At 43.7% G+C, this 22493-nt stretch overlaps 1 protein-coding gene across 1 annotated transcript in view; it reads left to right on the top strand.

The window, feature by feature from the left end:
• The first annotated feature begins 15007 nt into the window (after window positions 1-15007).
• The window catches only part of TRIQK (triple QxxK/R motif containing), a 135418-nt gene continuing 127932 nt past the window's right edge, over window positions 15008-22493 (top strand). Inside the window, exon 1 of the mRNA XM_069220465.1 lies at window positions 15008-15144. Coding sequence (XP_069076566.1) covers window positions 15111-15144 — 34 coding nt within the window. The 5' untranslated portion in view covers window positions 15008-15110. The remainder of the gene's footprint in view (window positions 15145-22493) is intronic.

Here is a 22493-nt window from a genome sequence, read left to right as displayed (position 1 = left end):
TGTGAATGATAGCTGTGACTCAAATAGGCTGAGAATGACTATATGATATATATAGGCGAAGTTACGGCTTTTTTCGTGGTCAATTATGTTCTGAGTGGATGTTGTGAATGACTTCAGGTGCCTAGTGCAACTTGGTTACATTATAAAATTGGATGAATAGTGAAGTGAGTGTGGTGTAGAGGGTTTGGAGTGTCTTGTGAACGTTTGCAAAAATGTAAAAAGGAAAATGGCAACTGACAGTGAAGAACATTGCTGGGGTGGTGTGAGAGGATATGGGACGGACCAGTGTTGCTGGGGGATCAGTTTTGAGTCGTGTTCTGAAGGACTTTGGTAAGTAATTAGTGGTGTGGGCTGCGACTGATGTGAAGTAGTGAATGAGTGTTGCAAGTTGTAGAGTTGTGAGTGATTGCAGGTTGGGATGTGAGATGTGAAAGAAACGTTGTGAGTGGCTCAGTCAGGCTCTGTGGGTGAGTAAATGGCTCATGTGAATGAGTGGTGTTTAATATAGCTGAGGAGGGTGATTAACCTGAGAGTGTTGGACAGTGTGTGAGTGGATGAAGCTCATTGCTGGAGTGAGTGAAGGATGTCACTGTGCTGATGTTTCTGGGCGGAGGTGTAGATGGCTGGTATTGCTCAATAGCTGAAAATCAATGATGCGTGTACCTGAAGGGGAGTGATTTGATTAAAAGGTGTTAACAGCTGTTCCAATTGAGGTTGCAATCAAGTGATAACAAGAGTTTTTCTGAGGAGTAGTGTAGTTGCAGAGTTGTAAAATGACAAAGTAAGAGGCTATTTCAGATCGGTCTAGTGAAAGTGATTTTGTGATTGATCAGGGATACAAATGAGATTGTAATGTGGCATAGGGTAAAGCTAATGGCTGAGTTGAGAAATATCTATGTGGCAAGTTAGCCTGTGTTTGTGTAACATTGTAAGTGATTGGTGCCGAAAGTAAGGGCTTTTGCAACAGCCAGAAGGCGAGTGAACGGAGTAAGTGACTGATGCAGTAAGTGGTGCTGTCAGCATGTATCATAGTGGTGTTCTGAAGGTAAGACTGGTGTGTGCGACTGATTGTGTGCTGTGAGGTATCAGTGAAAGGGCGAGGAAGGCAAATGATATTGCGTCTTTTATGTGGTTAGTGTGTCGACTTTTACGTATGGAAAATGTGCTGCATTTAGAGGTTACTTAATTGAAAGGTGGTCAAAGACAATGTAGCCTTCTGACCCCAGGAGGCCACCATCCAAGTAACGGCCACCAATCGAAGTGAGTCACAATTTATGACTTAGCTTATGAATAGTAATGCTGTAGATTGGATTGTGACCCTCTCTGAATTTTCTGAATCAATTTATTTCTACATAGGTCCAATCAAACAAATTATTTATTAGTCGGAAGCATATTGGTTGCAATTTGTGACCATTGTTCTGTGAGCAGTACATAATACATGTTGCACCTACTAATTTAAGTGGTAGGCTACTGCTTTTCATTTTTCTCTACTGCATAAAGAATTTACCCTTCAACCCTAAAGCTTTTCGTGAGAACAGAGCAGGCCTTGCCAATCCCGGCTCTCTGGTAGTTAAAAAATGGAAACTAGGTCTATCACAGCCCAAATATAAAGGCTACTTAAGACTGATAACAGTTTTAGTAGCTAATCAGCTACCAAATCAGTGTGTCAAGCAAAGTTGGCATCTAAACCCGCCTTCTCCTGAGCCCTGTGACCAGGTGCAATAGTCAACAAATCTAGCTACTGCCACTGGTGACTATACCCAGGCAATAGCTAATTTGGTGGGGAGCTGCTTGATATGACTTGGAAAAAGCATACAGAACTTATCATATAAAAAGTCAACAACTGTGCATGTCTTAAGGCTGCAGAATAAGGTATGGTAGCACTTGTTCACAGAAAAGGCCCAGGCGAGTGGCATGCACGCTGTACCATACTAATGACAAGACACAGGACATGTCATGTAGCCACATGGTAACTCGTTTGCTCCCACATGAAGCAGCCCCGGGACTCTTCATTTACACACCTCAGCTCTCCATCTTTGAATGTTCCAATGGAAGGCTTCACTTATTTTGAAATACTGCTTCAACTTTGTATTAAAATGTATGGGTGGTGGATTTTTTTTTCATCACAGATGGCAATTAGATTATTTTCAACAAATGAGCATAAGAACCCTCCAGAAGTTGTCAAGGCTTCACTAAACTCCAAGGAGCTGATGACAGGCCAAAGACCTGGTGCAAAACACTGCTCCATCTGAATTGTAAGTATTTCTGAGAATCTACTTCCATAGGGACTGTGAGGTAGGTATCCTTCAGATATAACTTGACTAACCAGACTTTTTCCTGTAAGACATCCTGTAAAAGATGTATTCCTTCCATCTTGAAATGCCTGTAAACTAAAAATGTGTTTAGTTCCTTCAAGTTTATTACTGGTCGCCAAACTTTGTCTTTTTTCTTGACCAAGAAGACAGTACTTACAAATCCCTTTTCTGAATCCATAACTTCTGAAATTGTCACTTTGTCTATCATTTGAGTAACCTCCAAGTCCACCAACTCCATCTGATCATGGTCTAAAGCTAACTCCGTTGGCTGACTGTCTTTGTAAAGAATTTCCAAAAAGTCTATGTTGAAACCTTTCACAGTTTGAATAACCTATGGATTTTTTGTTATCATTAACTAATTTTTTTTTTGGGGGGGGGGGGCTTAACATTTCTCCTAACTTTGTATGGGAAGAACCAAGCAGAGGGCTGAGACTTACCTTGATCTCCTGGACCTTAAAATCTATCCCTGTTTCTATGGGAACAGGAAGTACACCCTCTGTGCTGGAAGAAACCCAGGTTAAAACAGTAGTTCTGCTCGTAGCCTCAGGGGTTTTATAGAAGAACTGGGACCTTGGTGATCCCTGGCTGACAGCCAGTCCCCTCCTGTTAGCCCTCCCAAAAACTCTTGGGTTAAAAACATGATGCCTAGTGGTTTGAGCTTTGCTAAAAGCAGTAAATGTGGACAAGTACTTGCCCAGGGTTTCATGAATCCTTTGCCAAAAAGCAAGCCATGTGGATCAACTGGAGCCTCCCTGTTAGCTAGATCTGCCAATTTAGGATTCATCCTCATGAGGATGGCCTTCCTCCTCTCTGCTATTAAACCAACATTGGCATTACCTAGCAGGCAAAAGACCTGTTTGCTCTACCAACTGAGTAAATCCACGTCCACAGGCATATCTTTATAGATTGCCTCTTAAGCCATGCCAAGAATTCTGGCTAATGGACCTAGCATATCCAATAACTTGCCTTGACACTGCTTAAGGCAGCGCTCAAGATCATTTCTAGGGTCCTTCCCTGATTAAAAAAGGAAAGTTATTAATTTGGGGGTCCAGATTAGGTGTAACTCCTGGTTTGTTATCAAGAAACGGTCTTGGACATTTGGCCCTCATCAGATTTTGAGTTTTCTTGTGAGGAGATTTGTGTATTTAGTACTTAATAAAAGGTAGCCAAGTGATCCATAGGCCACCAATGTGAGCCTCTTCAATGTGTAGTGATATCAGGGTTAAACATATCTCCCTCTTTAATAGCCTTCGAAGTTGACGGTTTTTCAAGGTCTTCATCTAAACCACTGGTACTCAAAGTACAGCCCGGGGGCCGCATGCGGCCCTCCTGACCTTTACATGCGGCCCCTGGTCAAAAGCAGCAATGGGCTGCTATTTACCCAACTCAGCACTAGCATACAAAGATGTTACATAAACAGGCAATCATTTATTTAAAGGTTAATGAAGTAAAAGAAAGGAACACCTTCATTTTAAAGACATCATGCAGCAAAAATCACTTAAAAATTCAAAACGTGTTCTTTTATTTACAAGCAGAACCGTTTCACCTTAGTACATCGGATTATATATGTGCATTCAGAAGTATTTCTTTTTTAAAGTGATAGTTTCAAAAATGGATTTAGGAGCATTCACCCCCCACAATGAGACCAGTGAACTAAGACGCAAGCCAGTTGTTATGTGCATTCTTTGGGTGGCATGGGTTCTTATTATACGTGAACACCATTATAATTTATTAAACCAAACACAGGACAACGTTCTGTATGGTGCACATCCTGAAGTCGTGTATTTTTTTTTTATAAAGACAATTTTCATTGATTTTGCAAAATAAAACAGTGATACATACATGTAACTAGGCGCCAACGGGCACCGAACAAGGTCAATCCTGAGTCCTGGACACCACCCTGAGTGAAAAGATTATGCACCTCCCTGCAAAATTGTCTCGTGAAAATTTTCACCCAATAGAAGGGGGAGAAGGAAGGGCTTGTTCAGGCTCTTCCGGTGTTAAGCCGGTCGATAGTGCCGGGAGGTTGATTGTTGTGGCCTCCCATTTCCCCCATAACTTATTATATTTATTCGGGCACCCTCTAGCCTCGTAGACAAGTTTTTCACGTTGAGCACACCAATCCACACCTCGCCTCCATTTAGTCAAAGTTGGTGCGCTTTTGGTTTTCCAGTCTGCCATTATATCTCTTTTAGCCACTAAGCATGCTACCCCGAGAAAGGTCCGTTCCGCCCTCCCCAGTCCAGTATCACCCATTATCCCCAGTAGGAGCGGCTTTGGTGTCAACCCCATGTCCGTCTGTAAGGCCGTTGAGATCTCCCTTGTAACAGCCTTCCAGTAAGCTTTAATGATTGGGCAGGACCATACCATGTGGAAAAGGTCTGCGTCTGGGTCCTTACAACGTGGACAGTCGGCTGCAGTACGGAGACCTGCCCTGTACAACCTGACGGGTGTTAAGTAGGCCGCATGGAGATAGTAAGACTGTATTAGTCGGAGACGAGTCGTCATCGTTAGGGTGTGTGGAGCTGCTAATGCTTCATTCCAGTCTATCTCTTCCATAGGACCCACCCACCCCTCCCATCTCTGACAGAGTCCCACTAGGGAGTCGGTAGTGGTGGCGATTAACGAGCGATATATCTGAGAGACACCTCCCCTACCCAGGTTCCCCATCAGAGCTTTCGCCTCCATAGGGCTGTGTTCTGGTATGTCATCCCCTATTTGGATTTCTGTCAGTAAGGCGTGACGGATCTGGAGGTACCTATGGAATTGTGTCTTGTTTAGTGAAAACATTTTCTGGAGGTCTTCAAAGGAGCGCATGTGTGAGCCTTCCCATACGTCACCCAGTGTAGAAATACCTATTGTGTCCCACTTCTGAAATCCTTCCAGACCTGCTACCTCCCTTAAATGTGTTCCCCTCCATAATGGGGTTTGATGGGTGTGGCGCCCCCACCACCCTGTCACCTTTTGGGCCGTCCGCCAACCCCGCAGCACCACCCCGGTCACCTCCGGTGTCCCACGTGAGATCGGGCCTCCGTACAGGGCATCAAAGATCTTTGGGTAACTCATGGTCTGGAGTTCTAGCCGATACGCCGGATCTGTCCATCCACCCCCCACCCAATCATTGATCACTAGTAGTTGCATTGCTAGGTGGTAGTAATGGATGTTGGACATTCCCAGTCCCCCCTCATAAACATCTCTCTGACAGATTTTAAGCGCCAATCGAGGACGGGCGCCGTTCCATAAAAATTGGCGTGCCTGTGAGTCCCTCTCTCTGAACCATCTCATGGGGATAGGATGAGGGAAATTCTGGAGGAGATAAAGAAGTCTGGGGAGAACCATCATCTTGTAGAGAGCGATTCTCCCATGTAGATTGAGGGGGAGGTCTCTCCATCGTTGGAGGTCGGTCTGTATTCTCTTGGTTAATGGTGTGATGTTAAGCTCCCATGCTAGCTCAGGGAGCAAGGAGACGTGCACACCCAGGTATTTAAAGCTATTTCTTCGTATTGGAATGTTTTGCTGCCAGTCTATACAGTCTCGGGATTGATGGAGTGGAATCAGCAAGGATTTACTCGGGTTTAGGGTCAATCCTGAGGCTTCCGAGAAGAGACCTAAAATTTGTAGAATGCGGGGGCCACTCTTAGCCGGGTTTGAGATGTACAACAGGACATCATCCGCATACAATGCCACGCGATCCTCTTGGCAGACGGGCCAGCGCCAGCCCTCAATCAGCGGGTCTTCCCGTAACAACTTCGCCAGAGGCTCTATTATTAGTGCGAAAAGCAGGGGGGATAGTGGGCAACCCTGCCGGGTGCCACGGCCGATAGGGAATGGGTCCGAGATTACTCCATTCACTTGGACATGGGCCGTTGGATTAGAATAAAGTAGTCTCACTAGACCCCGGAATCTAGGCCCAAGTCCGTTTCTTTGTAGGACTTTTTCGAGATAGGACCAGTCTACTGTGTCAAAGACTTTCTCGAAATCGAGTAAAAGCAAAGCCAGGGGGGTATGAGACAAGGTCCTTTGATGCGCCAAGGCTAGGTGCAACCGCCTAATACAATGCCTAGTGCTACGGGCAGGCATGAAGCCACATTGGTCAGGATGCACCAACGTGGGCATTACATCTCTTAGCCTTGAGGCCAGGATTGAGGCTAGTACTTTAACTTCAGTGTTGAGGAGTGAGATGGGTCGATATGCCGAACAGTACTGCGACGGGGGTTGGGTCTTGGGGATCACTACTATTGTCGCTAGGTCAATCCCAGGAGGGAAGTGGCCCTTCCGTTCAGCCTCTTCATACATATTGAGTAGGTGTGGAGCCAGAATATCACTACATTTCTTGTATATCTCTGGCGGGAATCCATCGGGACCTGGGGTCCTTCCTGATGCCAGGCTGGCAATCGCACTAGTTATTTCTGGGAGGCTAATTTCCTCATCCATCCTACTCCTGGCCGTCTGAGAGACTCTAGAAAGAGTTATGTCGTTCAGGAGGGGGGATTCCCTTTCAATGGTGGGTCGAGGGTGTTCTGTGTACAGGCGTGCATAGTAAGAGGCAAAGCTCCGTGCAATCTCAATGGGCACTTTAGAGAGTACCCGAGTCATCTCTGATCTCAGGTATGATTCTATTGGCCAAGGGGCGGGTGGCCAGCCAATGCAAAAGTTTCCCATTCTTGTCCCCCCAGCCATATACTCGTGCAGCCGAGGCTCTCCATAAGTGTTTTGCCGACTCAAGCACTAAGTGCTTGATTTCCTCTCGGACCCTAGTGAGTTGCCTCAGAGTGGAAGCCGATGATAAGGTTGTTTGTTGGCGCTCCAAGTTTAGCACCTCAGCCTCCAACTCAGACACTCGTGAAGAAGACACTTGGCATGCCCTCTTAGCGTGACTTTGCAAGCGGCCCATATTATACCTGGGGACTGGACCGTTCCCAAGTTCTGATCAAAATACTGGGCGAGGCGGTCTCTTATTTCAAGGGCATATTCGTTGTCTTGCAAATACCATGTGTTCAGTCTCCATACCGGGCGGCTGGTGGGGTCTGTTCCACCCAATCGAACCCGCACGGGTGCGTGGTCTGAGACCCCTCGTGGCAATATATCAGCTCCCTTGGCACCGGTAATGTCTATAGCAGGCATAAATATTAAGTCAATTCTGGAATGTGTCCTGTGGGCGGCTGATGTGTGTGTGTATTGACGTTCTTTAGGGTGCCAGGTTCGCCACACCTCGCAGAGACCAAGGCTCTCCATCCATCCGGTCAGACTCGTAGCCCAGAAGGACCTACCAGTGGTGATGCCACCAGACACATCCAGTCTGGGGTCCAGAACAGCATTAAAATCCCCTCCTATCAACGTGGTTCCCTGGGGGAGTCCCGCCACCACCCGGTGGAGTGAGATTAGGAAGGCATCGAATCCCGCTGGAGGGGCGTATGCACATACAAGGTTAAGCGGTGAGCCGTGCAGCACCCCTGAGGCTACCACGAACCTGCCCTGTGGGTCAGACAGTGTCGATGTAATCACCATAGGTAATGAGCGACTAAGTAAGATGGCCACTCCCCTGGATCCCCTGGAGAAACCTGCATGATAAACCCTGTCAAATCCTCCCCGTGAGAGCATAGGGCATTTAGTTCCCAGGAGATGGGTTTCCTGCAGTAGGACCACTGAGGGGGAGTATCTGCGGAGGGTGTTGAAAACTGCGGATCTTTTGATCTTATCTAGGAGCCCGTTTACATTCCAGGAGATGATTTGTGTCAGTGAGGACCTGTCGTGGGCTGCGTGGGTGCCGTATCTTGTCGGGTGTCCGTCAGTGGAAACAAGGATGACCTCTTAAAACTTAACATTGAAATACTAAACCTATAGTGATTAAGTGACTGAGTGTTACTATTTAAACCCAACTCAAACTTCTCACCCCCCAACTGCCCCCCACCCCATACTCCCATCCCGGAAGCATCTGTCGCCCATGTGCCCAACCAGAACAAAACAGCCAGTGAGACTGTCGTGGGAGTAGAGTGATGGACCCCTCCATTCAGTCGGATCATTCTGCAATCATCTATGAAAAGTCGTTAAGTCGTATTTGGCGAACCCCAGGGAGCCGCCAGGTTATCCGAAGGCACGTCCCGGAGGGCCCCATGAGGGCGATCCGGTCCCCTCAGTATCCTCCATGGAAGTCGTGTATTTTAAGGCCCTCTTATATGTGAAAATGAAGAAAAAGGTGGGCTATAGAAATAAAACAATTGACTAGAATCACACAATCTGGTTAAGTGGGGAAGCTGGGATTAATCCTAAGTTTTCTGGTTACACATTGTGCAGTTCAGCCACTAAATGTTTATGCTTTGCTTCCCCTACACCCTCCTCATCGACAACCCCCCTCTTCCTCCCACGCCGCCCCCAAGCCGCTCACTGCTGGCGTTAATGCGGCACTCGGTCACATCGAAGACCAAAGATTTTGGCCCCTGGGAATATGTATGTGAGTACCAATGATCTAAACAAATCAGTCTCTAAGGTCCCTTGGGGATCGAATTTATATGCAGCCAAGTGATCCATATCATCATCATCAAACATAGCATCCTTACCATAAGTATTGTGGGAGTTAACATTGCCTTGTGGACCATGAAGGTCACTCATTCTACTTGTGCTGCGATGGACACCTATCCCTTTTGCGCCAAAATGGTCACTACTGCTAGTTGTGGCACTATGAACACCACTGTCTGTTGTAGTGCCCCTTGTCTTAAGTCTCTATCGACTCCTTCCTTGTAATATGTTTCAATTTTTTGAGACCTAACCTCCCTTTTTTGATAATGACTGAAGAATCCTCCTCAGATAGAGAAAAAACCTATTTCAGAGGGAGAAGTCCTCTACCTTTTGGCAAAAACAGCTTCCACTGCCTCTTTTAGGAAAGACCTAAACTCCCTATCAAAGTATTTTTTAAACATATCCTCATTAAGATATGAGGAAGGGGGACCCTGTGAAACAGAGTCATTTATCATAGTAACAGGTAAACAATGATCCTCTTTAAAAAGAATAACTAAATTATTAAACAGAGTAATGATTCTAGTAGAATTAAACAACCTCCTGTTCTTTTTCAAATAATAGCCCAGAAAGCAAGAGAAACCTGGTAAAAAAATGCCAACAACTTCAATGGTAACAGTTGCAGGCACGTGTTGTCATAGCAAGTCAGTGCATGCAGAAACGTGCTGAAGTTACCAATGAAAACAAAAGAAGGCAAAACACAGCCCAATTTAAAATGGCGCCCAAATGCTTAGTCCTCTTTCTATCACAAACTAGGACTCAGCGGATGAGGACGACTGAAGGCTTCCGCAGAAGCAGGTTACTAACGGGAGCTAGATTCCTCCTAGCTCTAAGTTTAATTGGAAGAGTGCACCGTTCATTCCCCTGATGATTCAGCAGGAGAAAACAGCCTTTGAGCGCAGCTTCTGCCCATGTTAAAAAAGGGCTGATTATTGCACAAAGAATGTACTCACAACTCGTGAGTTGGTGGAGAATCACACTGACACTTTAAACAAATAATCACATAACAAAATCAGGCTTTGAGACACAAATTCTCACTATCACCTCTTTCGAAATGAAGTCCGACATTTAACTGCACTCAGATAGGCTCCCACACACACTTTTACATTTATAAAGCATGAAATTCAATGGAACCTGCCGCACTGGTGTTGAGAGGCGAGCTCATACACTGGCCTTAATTGTGGTGGGTGAACCACTGACTGCTGAAGGCAAGGCCCTCTTTAAACCCTGAGCCTGAAACAAGCCGAACTTTCATACGAGGAGGTGTTGTCTTGTGGTTAGAAATGCCAACTCTGGCACATGGGGAACCAGCAGCGGTATAGCCAACATGTCATGGGGTGTTGTGTAAAGAAGGAAGTGCCCCCCTCCACCACCACCATAGTTGCTGTTTGAATTGTAAAATGCAGAAATAATTAGGGTTCAGTGGGACACACTTGGGTCTTTGTGACCTAGTGCCCCTTCTCCTACTACATCAATAGAAGCTACGACCCTGGAAACCAGGTTTGAATTCCAGCCTTGGCTCAAGACCCTATGATTCTGGCCAAATGTACATGTGCTGACAAAAAAGGTGCAATATAGTCTTTGTGTTTTTGAAGCGGCTCTATGTCCTTGGGTCTCGTTTGTTTTGTCCTATATAAAACTACCAAAAAGCGGTTTCTGACTGCCATCTATGTTCTAATCACATATGGCAACAATTAAAGATTGGGCATTACTTTTGATGGTAAAAAGAGATTACCATCTCGTGGCTGAATGGCTCTGTGAAATCAGGAAACCAGGATCAATCTTGGCTTCCCAGCGTGGCCAAATTGAGGGAGCCTAGGCAAATACTTTATTTCTCCTTTCTGTTCAGCATCTCATATGAGAAAGAGGGACCACCTTCAATGTGCACTGTACAAAAAAACACTTGTGTTTGATTTAAATAGCAATGATGTTACCCTATGTAGAATAAAAACCAAGGTCACATATATAGTCTACATGACAATGTAGTTGCTTCTTAGTTCACTAACAGCATTGTTGACATGGAGAAGGCAGGAATGTTTTTCAGATCATGTCACTTGCAATATATACTTATCAATGCAGTGATGCCATCTGATGTTCTAATATGAAACACTTTTGCAAGTTAAAGAGATACAGTTGTTTATTTTGAAGACACCTTATATTCTACCACAATATTTGTTGCATGATTTACATACACAATATTTTCAAAGCTTGAATCGTACATGGGTTTTGAGAGCCAGACCACCTCTCAGCTCGGATCCTCCTTTTAAAGTGTTGGCAAGTCCCACAGTTTTGCAAACCCAGACGCTTTGGGGTCTTATTTCCTTGGGGTCTTTATAAAGAAAGCCACAATTGGTAAAGATAACAACAGAGTGACGGACTCCTGCATCCACCTCTCCTAAACAAAAAAATACAATTGAGGGCTGCATTTGAAGACCAGGCGCCTGCCTTTCAAACAACGCATGGCACTTGCAAAGAACTCCAAAGGACTAGGAGAGGCAGAAAATCACACCATCCACTCTCCGTCTGACCCGTCTCCAACCCCACAACACTACCAAAAATATAGAACAACATCCAATAATGATTTCTCCTTCTTTCTATCAAACTCAACACCGAGTCCAAGCGCTGCCCAGCACTTTCTTTTTCCCCTCGGTCTGCCATACTGCAACTGTACTTCCACTTCCATTCCGATGCAAAGGCCATATATTTGCATTAAATAAACAAAGGACTGCAGCAAATGCACAGTGCCATACTTAACTTGGGGGTCATAAAGAAGTGACAATAACATACCAGTGTCCTAATTTATAAAACATGCTACAGACACTGCAGACATTTTAAGGCATTTGAAAGTGAAACATTTCAGTGCGGTTTTATATAGCGTGAACGTGGCCCAATTGGCATCAGAACGCTTAAAAATGGGAACAAGATATGTTTACGCTTAACAGGTAGACGCTGCACTGTTTTTTTTGGCACAGGGAGTTTTAGTTATTTACTCAATCACAGAATGAAGAGCAGAGGTGAGGACTCGAAATCTCAAAGTTGTTTCAAAGCTTCACTTGGTGTTATACGTTTTATTACTATAACAGCCACATATATTAGTTATTATTAGAGCCACTAGAATGATGCAACAATGGAAAACTTACCTTTAGCAACGATGACTAAATTAAGTGGCAAGAAAAGATAAAATTATACTGCATTATATGGTACATTCTGTGACATTAATATTTTATTAGTTTTTTTTTATTTTACCACACTTTCTTAGAGAAGACATCTGAACACATAAAAAATACAAAGGCTTCTCAGGGGAAAATACATACATCTTCTTCAGCAGGCCCCATTCAAAATGCAATATACACATAATGCTTTTGTTGAGCATCAAAGTGGTAGTTGGGGTTTTTGCCTGTGGTGTCCTAGGGAGCGTCCATCTGAAAACTGAGCAAAGTACACCCTGATTCTGGAGGTCTTGACGTAGACAAAGACACCTCATATGTGTAAATTATTATTTTTTATTCTATTATTTTATATTACTGTTATATTACAAAAGGCATAAATATATATATATATATATTCGTTAGGCGTTTCTCTCTCTGCACCTGAACGCCAATGGTGCTGGAATTGGACGTGCGCCACCGCGTCTAAACATCGAACACAACCCCTTAAAAAATCATTAAGGCTTCCAGCACTCCACGATGGTTAAACCTTTGGTTTAATCATCGTGGAGTGCTGGAAGCCTTAATGATTTTTTAAGGTGTTATGTTTGATATATATATATATATATATATATATTTATTAACGTCCTTTTCTCCCATCCAGGAGCCTCTCTTTTCTCGAGGCTAGTTGAAAGACCCAATCCAAAAACAAAGAATGAGGCGGCACCACCAGGATGAGATTCAAAATCCTTATTTCTTCATTTATTTTAAAGTGCTAGGTGCATGTAAAAATGGCAACGTGTTTCAGCCTTAGCCTTCAACAGGCCTTAGAGTTCACTGTGCTAGAGTGCCCTTTTATATCCCAAGAAAAAAACACTCCCTCTTCACACATATGCTTCACAACAAATATGGCATTATCCATCCAGTCCTGGCTTTCCAATGTTCTTTTTGATAATTTTGTTGTTGTTTGTAATACCCTAGTGTGAGTACTGATTGAATCTATGCTAGGTAGTGTGTGAAACATAATACATTATCCTGTAATGTGCTTAGGAGTATTTTTAATTATATGATTGAACCTGGTAAAGTACCATTTTAATATTCATATATGTTGTCACCCCTTAATAATTACGTTATCATGACCATATGCTAATGATTCATTCTTTCATCTATGTGCAACTCCCATATTTGCTCCAAAGTATCAAAGATTGGCATGTCCTATCAGTCATTAATATACCGCTAATCAATTAATAAGATTTGCCTTTTTGTCATCTAGGGAATATTTGGGATAAAATACATTGTTGTCATTATAAATGTCTTTATATTAAAAAATAATCAGATACTCACAAGTATCAAAAATGTTACACACATTACATATTGAATGATGTGCACTGTTAGTTATCTCTATAATCACACTTTTGTGATCAAATACCTCTCAAAAGTGCAAATGCGTTGTAGTATAAAAGATCTTCAAAATTAATTTGATAAAACATGGTACTCCAATAACTCAAAGTAAATACAATATGTTTAAACCCATTAGTTTCTAAAATATATTGAATAGTTTCTTCCCTTTGATGTTAAAAAATATTCCACAAATTGTTTTAATTCTAATTTAATAATGACTAAAGCAATTTCAATGGCTGAGGAAATATATTTTGGGGGAGAATACCCTATGCAGTGCCCGTGCCATACCCTAAAAAAATTATTCTTTACATTATTATTACAATGAAATCCCCTATAAAGTGCACATGCCTTTCATTCAAAGAATTTCTATGTATTACTGATAATTGTCAAAAAGTAAGTTCCTCTTATTTTTACTATCTCATCTCTATATATATATATGTTCCAGGATTGATTTTTTGAGGGGGGAGAGATTTTTGTAGTGTTCAGGAAGAGCTTGGTAGTGTTTTTTGGGTAAGAGGCTTTTAGGGTTCAGGGCAGTGCGTTGTATGTGTGAATATACTTCTATTTGCTACGTAGCAGATGGAATTAATACAAAAAATAACATTTTACTTTCTATTTAATATAGAAATTAGTTTTTTTTTTTATTTAACTTTAGGGATATGAAGTAAAGGCACTCCCATTGTAAAAAATTGCGATGTAAAGGAACTCCGATGTACTTATCTCGTTGTAAGGACTCCCAATGTAGTGTAGTAGGAAGTAGCTAATGATATTGTTATTTGCATACATTAGCAAACTTGTGTAATCGAGTATACATTCTCAAATCATCAGGAACAACCTTGTTTTGTGAGGTAATCAGAAAGTCGTTTTCAAATGAACATCAATCATCACACCTAGTTCCTAAAGGTTGCAGATGACTTCAGGAGCTAGATGATGTGTGATGACATGAAAATGACTTAGTAAGTACTTAGATCACCATCCAATGACTATAGGACAGCTTCTGCTGTTTGGTCTGGGAATTTATGATCAACCCAAAACCCCCAAGTCCTTTTAGAACTCTGCTAACTATTCATAACCTCCTTCCCCAAATTGCACTCAATACCTGCTTAAAAATAGGTCACAAGCTGTTACGGGTCCTTTTTGACTCTCAATACAGCTATCTTGTATAACAAACGAATGCAATCCGTCCGATGGCTTACACTAGTTGGTGTCTGCCTCCTCACATCTCCACTTGCTAGAGAAACTGGACGTTACAAGCCAGAAGTTATTCCAAAATTTCGGTTTTATGTAGCGCGAACTCAAGCCAACGTTATTGGATCGCTTTACAGGAGCATCAGTTTCATTACACAAGCCCACATTTATTTTGAGGCATGGAGAGTTTACGTGATTTGCCCAAAATCACAGGATGTTGATCGGATGTCGAGACTCGAAACTGGTTCTCCAGTTACAAAGACAACCCAGGTAGAAAATCATTCTAACGCCCTCGCTTAACCGTACACAGTTGGAGTAAAAGTTCACGATTCCACAGACCTGTTGTCCTTCTCACTCACGTTGGCGTAAACTTTTGACAAATACTGCATACAAAGCCAACCAGTAAACAGACGTGTTTCCAAGCAATCACAAAGGTTTAAGTGGTGGGAAAGAGGAGGGGAGAAGGCGGGACCCACTGGCCACGTCGGCCTTCCCGGGTGGGAGGAGAAACGGGATAAACAGGAAGTTGGTCGCCCTCGAGTAGCAGATGCGTGCAGTGTTGGGATCTCATCTCAGATACGGTAAGCTATCGTACTGTAGTGCATTTTTGAATTGTGCAACGGGGTTGTTCGCGCAAAGCCTTGGCTAGTAAATATTTCTCTGTTTTGCGGCGCTGTCAGTGCATGGGTTGCGTACAACTTGTCACAGCGGAGCGCCGCCCCTGCCCGCCCTAATGTGCCAAGAATAGGCGAGAGAGCGTGCTGCCATTGGTCATGTGGTACGTCAATCTCTTTCGTTCTCCCTCTGAGTGAATCTTACTTCCGTGTGCGCGGCTCGTTGCTTTGCGTGCGTTCTTGCCGAACGTGCGAAAAGGGAGCTCTTTCCTCAGTTCAGAGTGCGATGGTTTAGTTCAAGGCTTCTGCCCATTTTCAACTCTTGCATTTAGTGAATTCCTCGTTTACTTTAATGCTGCCCAAAAACGTTGGTATATGTGTTATGGCCTTCGCAGGGCAGCACCCAATTAAAGCAGGACGCGCCCAGGCATAAGCCCTGCATAATAGGAGGGCGCTACTAACCAAGGTATCCGCGATTGACATCGCACGTGGCATCACAACCAGTGTCCACACGGGAAGTGGCATCACAAGATATTACATCAGAGCTTAGGACCTCGCACATATGTTAAGCAGGTGTGTCACAAGAACAAGTGAGTGCGATACAATTAACAAAAGAGACTTTGTGTCAGGGTTGTGCCAAAAAAGTGGCCCAAGCCTGGCACAATATCTGCCCCCCCAACCATTACATTTAGGCACATGGTTCAGCAAGTCACCTTGCTGCGCTGCCCTTCATGAAAGGAAAAGGGCAGGAATGCGTCTTATCTTTGGCATAAGGCACATTTCTGTCCTTTCCTACTACGCTGGTATCTTTTTGGCAGCCTAGAGCCAACTTAGGCTTGCAAGGATGTCTGCGTTTTAGGCAGGATTGTTTTTGTGCAGAAAGGGACATCTTCCTGCACAAACAATCCCAGGAGGCGTTTTCCTCTTTCTGTGTGTGCTGCAAAATGCAGAACACATAGAGGAAAAAAAACAGAGAGGAAATAAATATATTTCTCCTTGTTGTACCTCCCCTTTGGAGGCAGAAAACTTTTTGCGCATCCACAGGTTTACAAGGTTTTGTAAATCTGGGGATGTGTCAAAATCCATGGGTGTTGCATTGGGACATCTACCGCAACGCCTCCCTGACGCAGAGTAAGGCAATGCAGTGATTTGTGCTGCCTTGCATTACTCCATAGCTGGAAGGTCAATCAGAGCAACGCAAAGTGGCTTTGCGTGGCCTCATTGATATGATTTGGTGGTTTTCACCACCATTGCATCACAAAAAGTGACACCACAGCGGCGCAAGGGGCTCATAAATATCACTCCCTTATTTTATAAAACTCAACCAAAAGGAAATTGGCAACAAGAGAAACCTGTCGGTAATCGGTTCTGCTTAATTGGTAGCCCTTCTTTTGGGCCCAGCTGGAATTTAAAATAACAAAGCCTCCTAGGTGCCGGCACACTGCTGGACGGAAAGCAGACAAGTGCAGGCGTTGCTGAATGTGCCTACAAAGTCAGCATATTTCTGTGGGGCCCAACTTCTTGGCAGTGTAGACAGTGTCTACCCTGTGAAAAGAGTGGGTTCATGCCATTTACCCTTGTGTACCCTTGACTTGTGCTCTGGGTGTATCGCACTGGTGTTGCAGGCACGGGCCCTTTTCTTAAATGGTACCAACCACTAAGTCGAGAATAGGCTCAGAAAAAGTGCACTTGCACATTGTTTTTTTTTTTTCTTCTTTTCAGTCAAGCTGCTGTTACTCGCCTTGCTCTGGTAAATCACACTTTTTAGCATGTCGATTTATTTTACCAAGGAATGTTGACGTTGGCCCATAAGCTGGGCCCATGGAATTTTGTGGCAGGGTTGATTAAATTATGCAGTAAGAAACTCAAATTATGTGGCATTATGCAGCACATTTTGTGGTTGTATTACTGCATTGTTTTTATTATTTTTTTACATGTTAACACTGTCTCAGTAAAGGATATACCTCAGAAGTAACAGTTTAGCACTCAAATACAAACAGGCAATTGAAATTGGACCATTCACCTTTTTTTGCTTTGGGCATTCCACTGCATGCCAAAACTCTGGAGCTAAAACCGTTTTTTGTTCTTGGTAAAATCTACAAATTATGTGGCAGATGATGGATTAAGTGGCAAATCCATAATTATGTGGAAAACTGCTGTAGAATTGCGTAGTTTTAGTGGCCCTTCCCATAAGTGGGAAGCTGCACGCATCTGCATTTGAAAAGCTATGCCCGCCTTCCTGCGAACAGGGCTGTTTAACCCTTGACTGCCTACAAGAAAAAGAGACAGAAGGCCAGATACTAAGTTTTAGTTTGCGTTTCACAAGTTTGTCAAGTGCCACTAGGATTTATAGTAGCATCAGCCATTCCTGGCTTTTCAGCAAAGAGCATGTTGCACTGTGGGGCTTATAGTTTTGCTTTTAACACTTATGGGCTCAATATACCAGAATGCAGAGTGCTGTTTTAAAAAAATGCCGGGATTGTCTGAAAGTGTTGTACGTGATATGGAGCCACTTGCCAACTACGTCCTAAAATTTCACAAAGTTGTCTGATTCATTTCAATGATTGCTTGTTTCACGTGTAAAACCAAAAGTAATTTCTACTCTCATATTTTGTGAGGGTTTAGTTTGTTATGCTCATCATGCATTAAAGCAAGCATTATCAATGTGAATCATTTTGTATTTTGCATTTTGCACAGTGGAAAGTTTTATGACATATTTTCCAAAAAAGGTGCAACTTGGGCAGCAGCAGGGCAGTCGTTCTACAAAGAATATGTAAATGACAGATGCCAGCAGCAGGCCGGATATCTCCCAATTTTCTCACACACACACAAAACTGGCTCAGCACAGGTAGCTAACACACTAGGGGCCATATGTACGAACACATTTTCCCATAGACAAAAAATGGGTAAAACCCTTTGCTACATCTGGCCCTAGGTGCTCATTACGGGAGCCTCAAGTCTAATAAGGCCAGTAACAACAGTTACCAGCCCATTGGAATTTTGAGATCTGCGGAAATACTGTGGATTAATTTATTTTTAGACCGATTTCGGCTGCTGAAATTGCCGAGTGAAGGTTCAGAGAAAAAAAAAAAATCCAGATGAACTGGGCACAAAATTACCAATTCTAATGGTAACTCCGCATTTCTTAGTGTACTGTCAGGATCCAACTTGTTATAGACTGTACTTCTACCCTCCCAGTACCTCATTTCCTGGGGCACTCTCAAAGAAGGTGTACAGAGGGTGTGAGAGTAGTTACATGACTGTTGTTTGCACCCTGTAGATATAAATATACAGAAACACCCAAACCTTGCAAAGAACTACGATACATTCATGTACTCGTATAGAATGAAGGACACTTATCTACGTAGTGTGGTATGCTTCCACAGTAGGTTCCACATATAGCATAGTGAGTCATTTTACAATACCACTTTCTTAGTCTCCTTGTTATAGGTTTTCAAGTTTGTGTGGAGATATGTCCTTTATTTCGACATTTATGTTTTCCCTTTGTTAAACATTCAGATCTATATTAAAATTGTGTGTGGATGAGTTAATATGTTGTTATTGGTGTCTTCCTACTGTGTTTTGGTTTTCATTTATTGCCCCAAAGTAGTCGGGCACCTACCTCGGGACTATTGATTTGGTATCTTGCATCACATATTTAGAAACAGTCCATAATTCAAATGGCATGTTATGCAAATGCATTCAATATATCATTTGTATTTTCATGAGATGGGACAACAGCAGTAGAAAGACAGTTTCTCGTAGAACAGGTACACCTTGGGCAGAAACAGTAGAAGATTTTCTCTTGCAGAGGGCCGTTACGGCAGCAGCATCACAAGCTTTCCTCATCACAGGGCAAGCAGAAAGCGGTTAACGGAAGGGCAAGCTTTGCTTAGTCACAGAACAGTTACAGCATGGCAGTAGCAAAGTAAGCCTTCCTCTTTCTCGGAAGGCAGCAAGTGCGATCTTCCATTCCTCGCATAACTTATTCTGCTTTCAGCACTCGCAGAATGTATAGGGACTTTAGTAACATGTAAAATACAGACAGATCTCTGCAATGTGTGTTTAACTCGCTGAGAGAAATGCATAGGTGGATAAGTGAGTGAATATCTTCTGGAGGGGCCTCCCATTCCCATTGTTGTCTGGGGGCACCCAACCCTTCAACTTGGGTACCACCAGAATTTAGGAAGTCAAAATGGATTCCTTTGTGGATTAGCCACTTGAAACAGACACACAGTTGACACACAACATTCACACAGAAGTAATAGATAGACAGGTATGTCCCACATGGATGGAGCTAAGAACATGGTTGCAGGGGGCTGGTAGACAATAAAAAAAAAAGGAACAGACAGCCACGGGCAATTAATTAGCACTCATGAATGATTTTCATGTGTGCTGAGCCGGGAAAAAAACCCATCAGAACTTGCAATGATGAATTCTGGTCAGAAGTATATGCTCTCCAGAGCCAAGTAGGGGAATTTTGCTGTCCAGTCAGGTGTCACGCCATAAAAACTAAGGGCCATATGTACAAAAGCTTTTTCCCATAGACACAGAATGGGTAAAATCCTTTGGTACATCTGGCCCTAAATCTACTAGCAAAGTTCCAGGAGAACTCAAGACTGGACTTCGTGAATTAGCATTTTTCCTGCACAGCTAAAGTCTCTTCTGTACTGCCCTGTGGCATATGTGATTCTACCTTTCTGAGGAAACATTGATATAAATGTTGATAACATTGATATAAATGTTGATGGCATTGATTGCCCCGGGCACCTTGTAACTACTCATCCCAATTGCATTTTGAAACAATTGTGAGCTTACTTTATACCAATGTCAAGTTTAGAAAAACAAGTTTCACTGAGGTTATCCATGTCATCAGTAGTCTGCATTATGTGGCACTATCAGTTGAGGGATTTGCTATGGAGCCTTATGCCAACATGTACTGTCACTACCGTAGTAGCTTTTTGATTAATACACATCCTGAAGGCCACTGGTCTTTTCAGTGATATCCCCCAAATCACAGTGTTTCCAATTCTTTTTCCACTCTCGTTCACATCTGAAATATAATTCAGAAGTTTCCCAGAGCCAATCACTGCAAAGCTTTTCTGTTCGTATTCTTTCAAGGCAACTTGTAGCCATAAGGGACTAATTTTACTCTTCCACATAGCCGTTGAGCTTGCATATTGTGAAATGGGAGGAGTAGGTGGTGCTGCATCTAATGAATGGACGGGCTCCATTTCTTTTGAAAAATATTTTGATGTTGACTTGCAACTCCCCAAGATGCATGCAAACCTTTAAATTGCTTCAGGTACAGCTGCTGAGTTCTTCCAAATGTAAAATCAGTGTCACGCTGGTCCTCATTAATAGTGTTGGTTTCATCTTGAGAAACTGATGAGCTGACAAGTGATATTAACTGATGCTTATGATGAACTTCAACTTCCCTAGTGTTAAGCTTACACTTGAAGTGCGATTGATGCATCATCAGCGACAATGAGTTTGCCAGAATGCTGGCAGTCTGTTACCGCAGCAGAACTCTGCCACATGCTTCAATGAGTACCAGCCGCTGCTTTCACTTCTGACCCATCTTCTGCTCTCCAGACATTTGGTGCAGTGGTTCAGCTCGCTGAATGCTGAGCATATTCTCCTTTTTGATGGTCAGTCACAATCTTGAGGTAGCAGCTCAGTTTGGTCATTGAAAATGCCATGAACCTGTCATTCGTGTTGGGAGGTTTCACATTGATGGTAATTTGTTTGAAATCTCTCTCCATGTACAAGGGCATATATTAATTATTGATATATCCCCCCATACCTGATGTAAGGAGGGCACTGGATGTATCACAGATAAGACACTGCACCCCTGAATCATCTGCGACTTCATCTCATCCTCTGAAGCAAGCAAATGCTTGGCAACCTCTCAGTCATGCACCGGAAGAAGGCAATGGGCTTCCCTTATGCTTCTATCATATAGTGCAGTATGGATCTTTTAAATTAAGGAATCACTTTGGTCTCAAAGTTGGAGTTTCTGGCAGCACAGCAGCATCTTTTTCCTCCACGACGATGTTGGACAACATTTGAAATCGGCTGTACACTTCCTCAGAAGTATTAATAGGGAAGAGGGATATGATCAGAATTGCATCTCTCTTTTCTATGCAGTTTTATATAATGCTTACTCAGCCCAGAGGTATTAGACCTCTTTACATTAGCGCTAGCTTACAGTAGGCCAAGTCAGATTCACTATTTTTAAGGCACTGGAGATTGTGATTTACCCATAATCATAGGATGTTGAACTAAAGCCATGCCTTGAACCTGGTTCCCCAGTTCAACCAATCAATCAATCAATCAGGAATTTGTAAAGCTCCCTACTCATTTGTGAGGGTCTCAAGGCACGGAGGTGGGAAATTGGGGGGGGGTGGGAGTGCTGCTACTGCTCGAACAGCCAGGTCTTGAGAAGTTTCCTGAAGGTAAGGAGGTCTTTGATCTGACTCAGGTGGGTGGGAAGAGTGTTCCACGTCTTGGCGGTGAGGTGCGAGAATGATCTGTTGCCGGTTGTAATTCTGCAGACGCGTGGGACGGTTGCGAGGGTGAGGTCGGTGGAGGGGAGATGCCTGGTCAAGGTGTAGAAGGAGATCTGTCTGTTGAGGTATTCTGGTCAGGTGTTGTGCAGTGAGCGTGGGTGAGGAGTTTGAAGGTGATTCTCTTGTTGACTGGGAGCCAGTGCAGGTTTCTCAGATGGCCTGTGATGTGGCAGTGGTGGGGGATGTCCAGGATGAGACGTGTGGAGGCGTTCTGGATGCGTTGCAGCATCTTCTGGAGTTTGGCTGTAGTTCCTGCAATGAGGGCTTGCCGTAGTCCAGTTTGCTGCTTACGATGGCTTGGGTGACTGTTCTTCTGGTTTCGGTGGGGCTTCATTTGTAGATGGCGTTGACTTGCTGGGTCATGGATAATGAGGAATCCTAGGTTGAGTGAGTGGTCGGTGGGAGTCGGAGCGGTTTCGAGAGTGACAGGCCACCAACAGTCGTCCCATGCGGAGTGGGTGGAGCCGAAGACGAGGACTTCCGTCTTGTCGAATTGGGTTTGAGGCAGCTGTTCTTCATCCATTCGGCGATGGCCTTCATTCCTTTGTGGAGGTTGGTCTTGGCGGAGTCCTTGGTGAGGGAGAGGATCAGCTGGGTGTCGTCGGCGTATGAGATGATGTTGATGTTGTGGGATCGGGCGGTGTTAGCAAGTGGGGCCATGTAGACGTTTTAGAGGGTCGGGCTGAGGGACGAACCCTGGGGTACGCCGCAGATGATTTTGGTGGCCTCCGAGCGGAATGGGGG

This window comes from Pleurodeles waltl, chromosome 2_2 (assembly GCF_031143425.1).
Source record: "Pleurodeles waltl isolate 20211129_DDA chromosome 2_2, aPleWal1.hap1.20221129, whole genome shotgun sequence".
Lineage (NCBI taxonomy): Eukaryota > Metazoa > Chordata > Amphibia > Caudata > Salamandridae > Pleurodeles > Pleurodeles waltl.
Note: the sequence above shows the minus strand (reverse complement) of the source record. Positions and strands in the feature narration are given on the sequence as shown.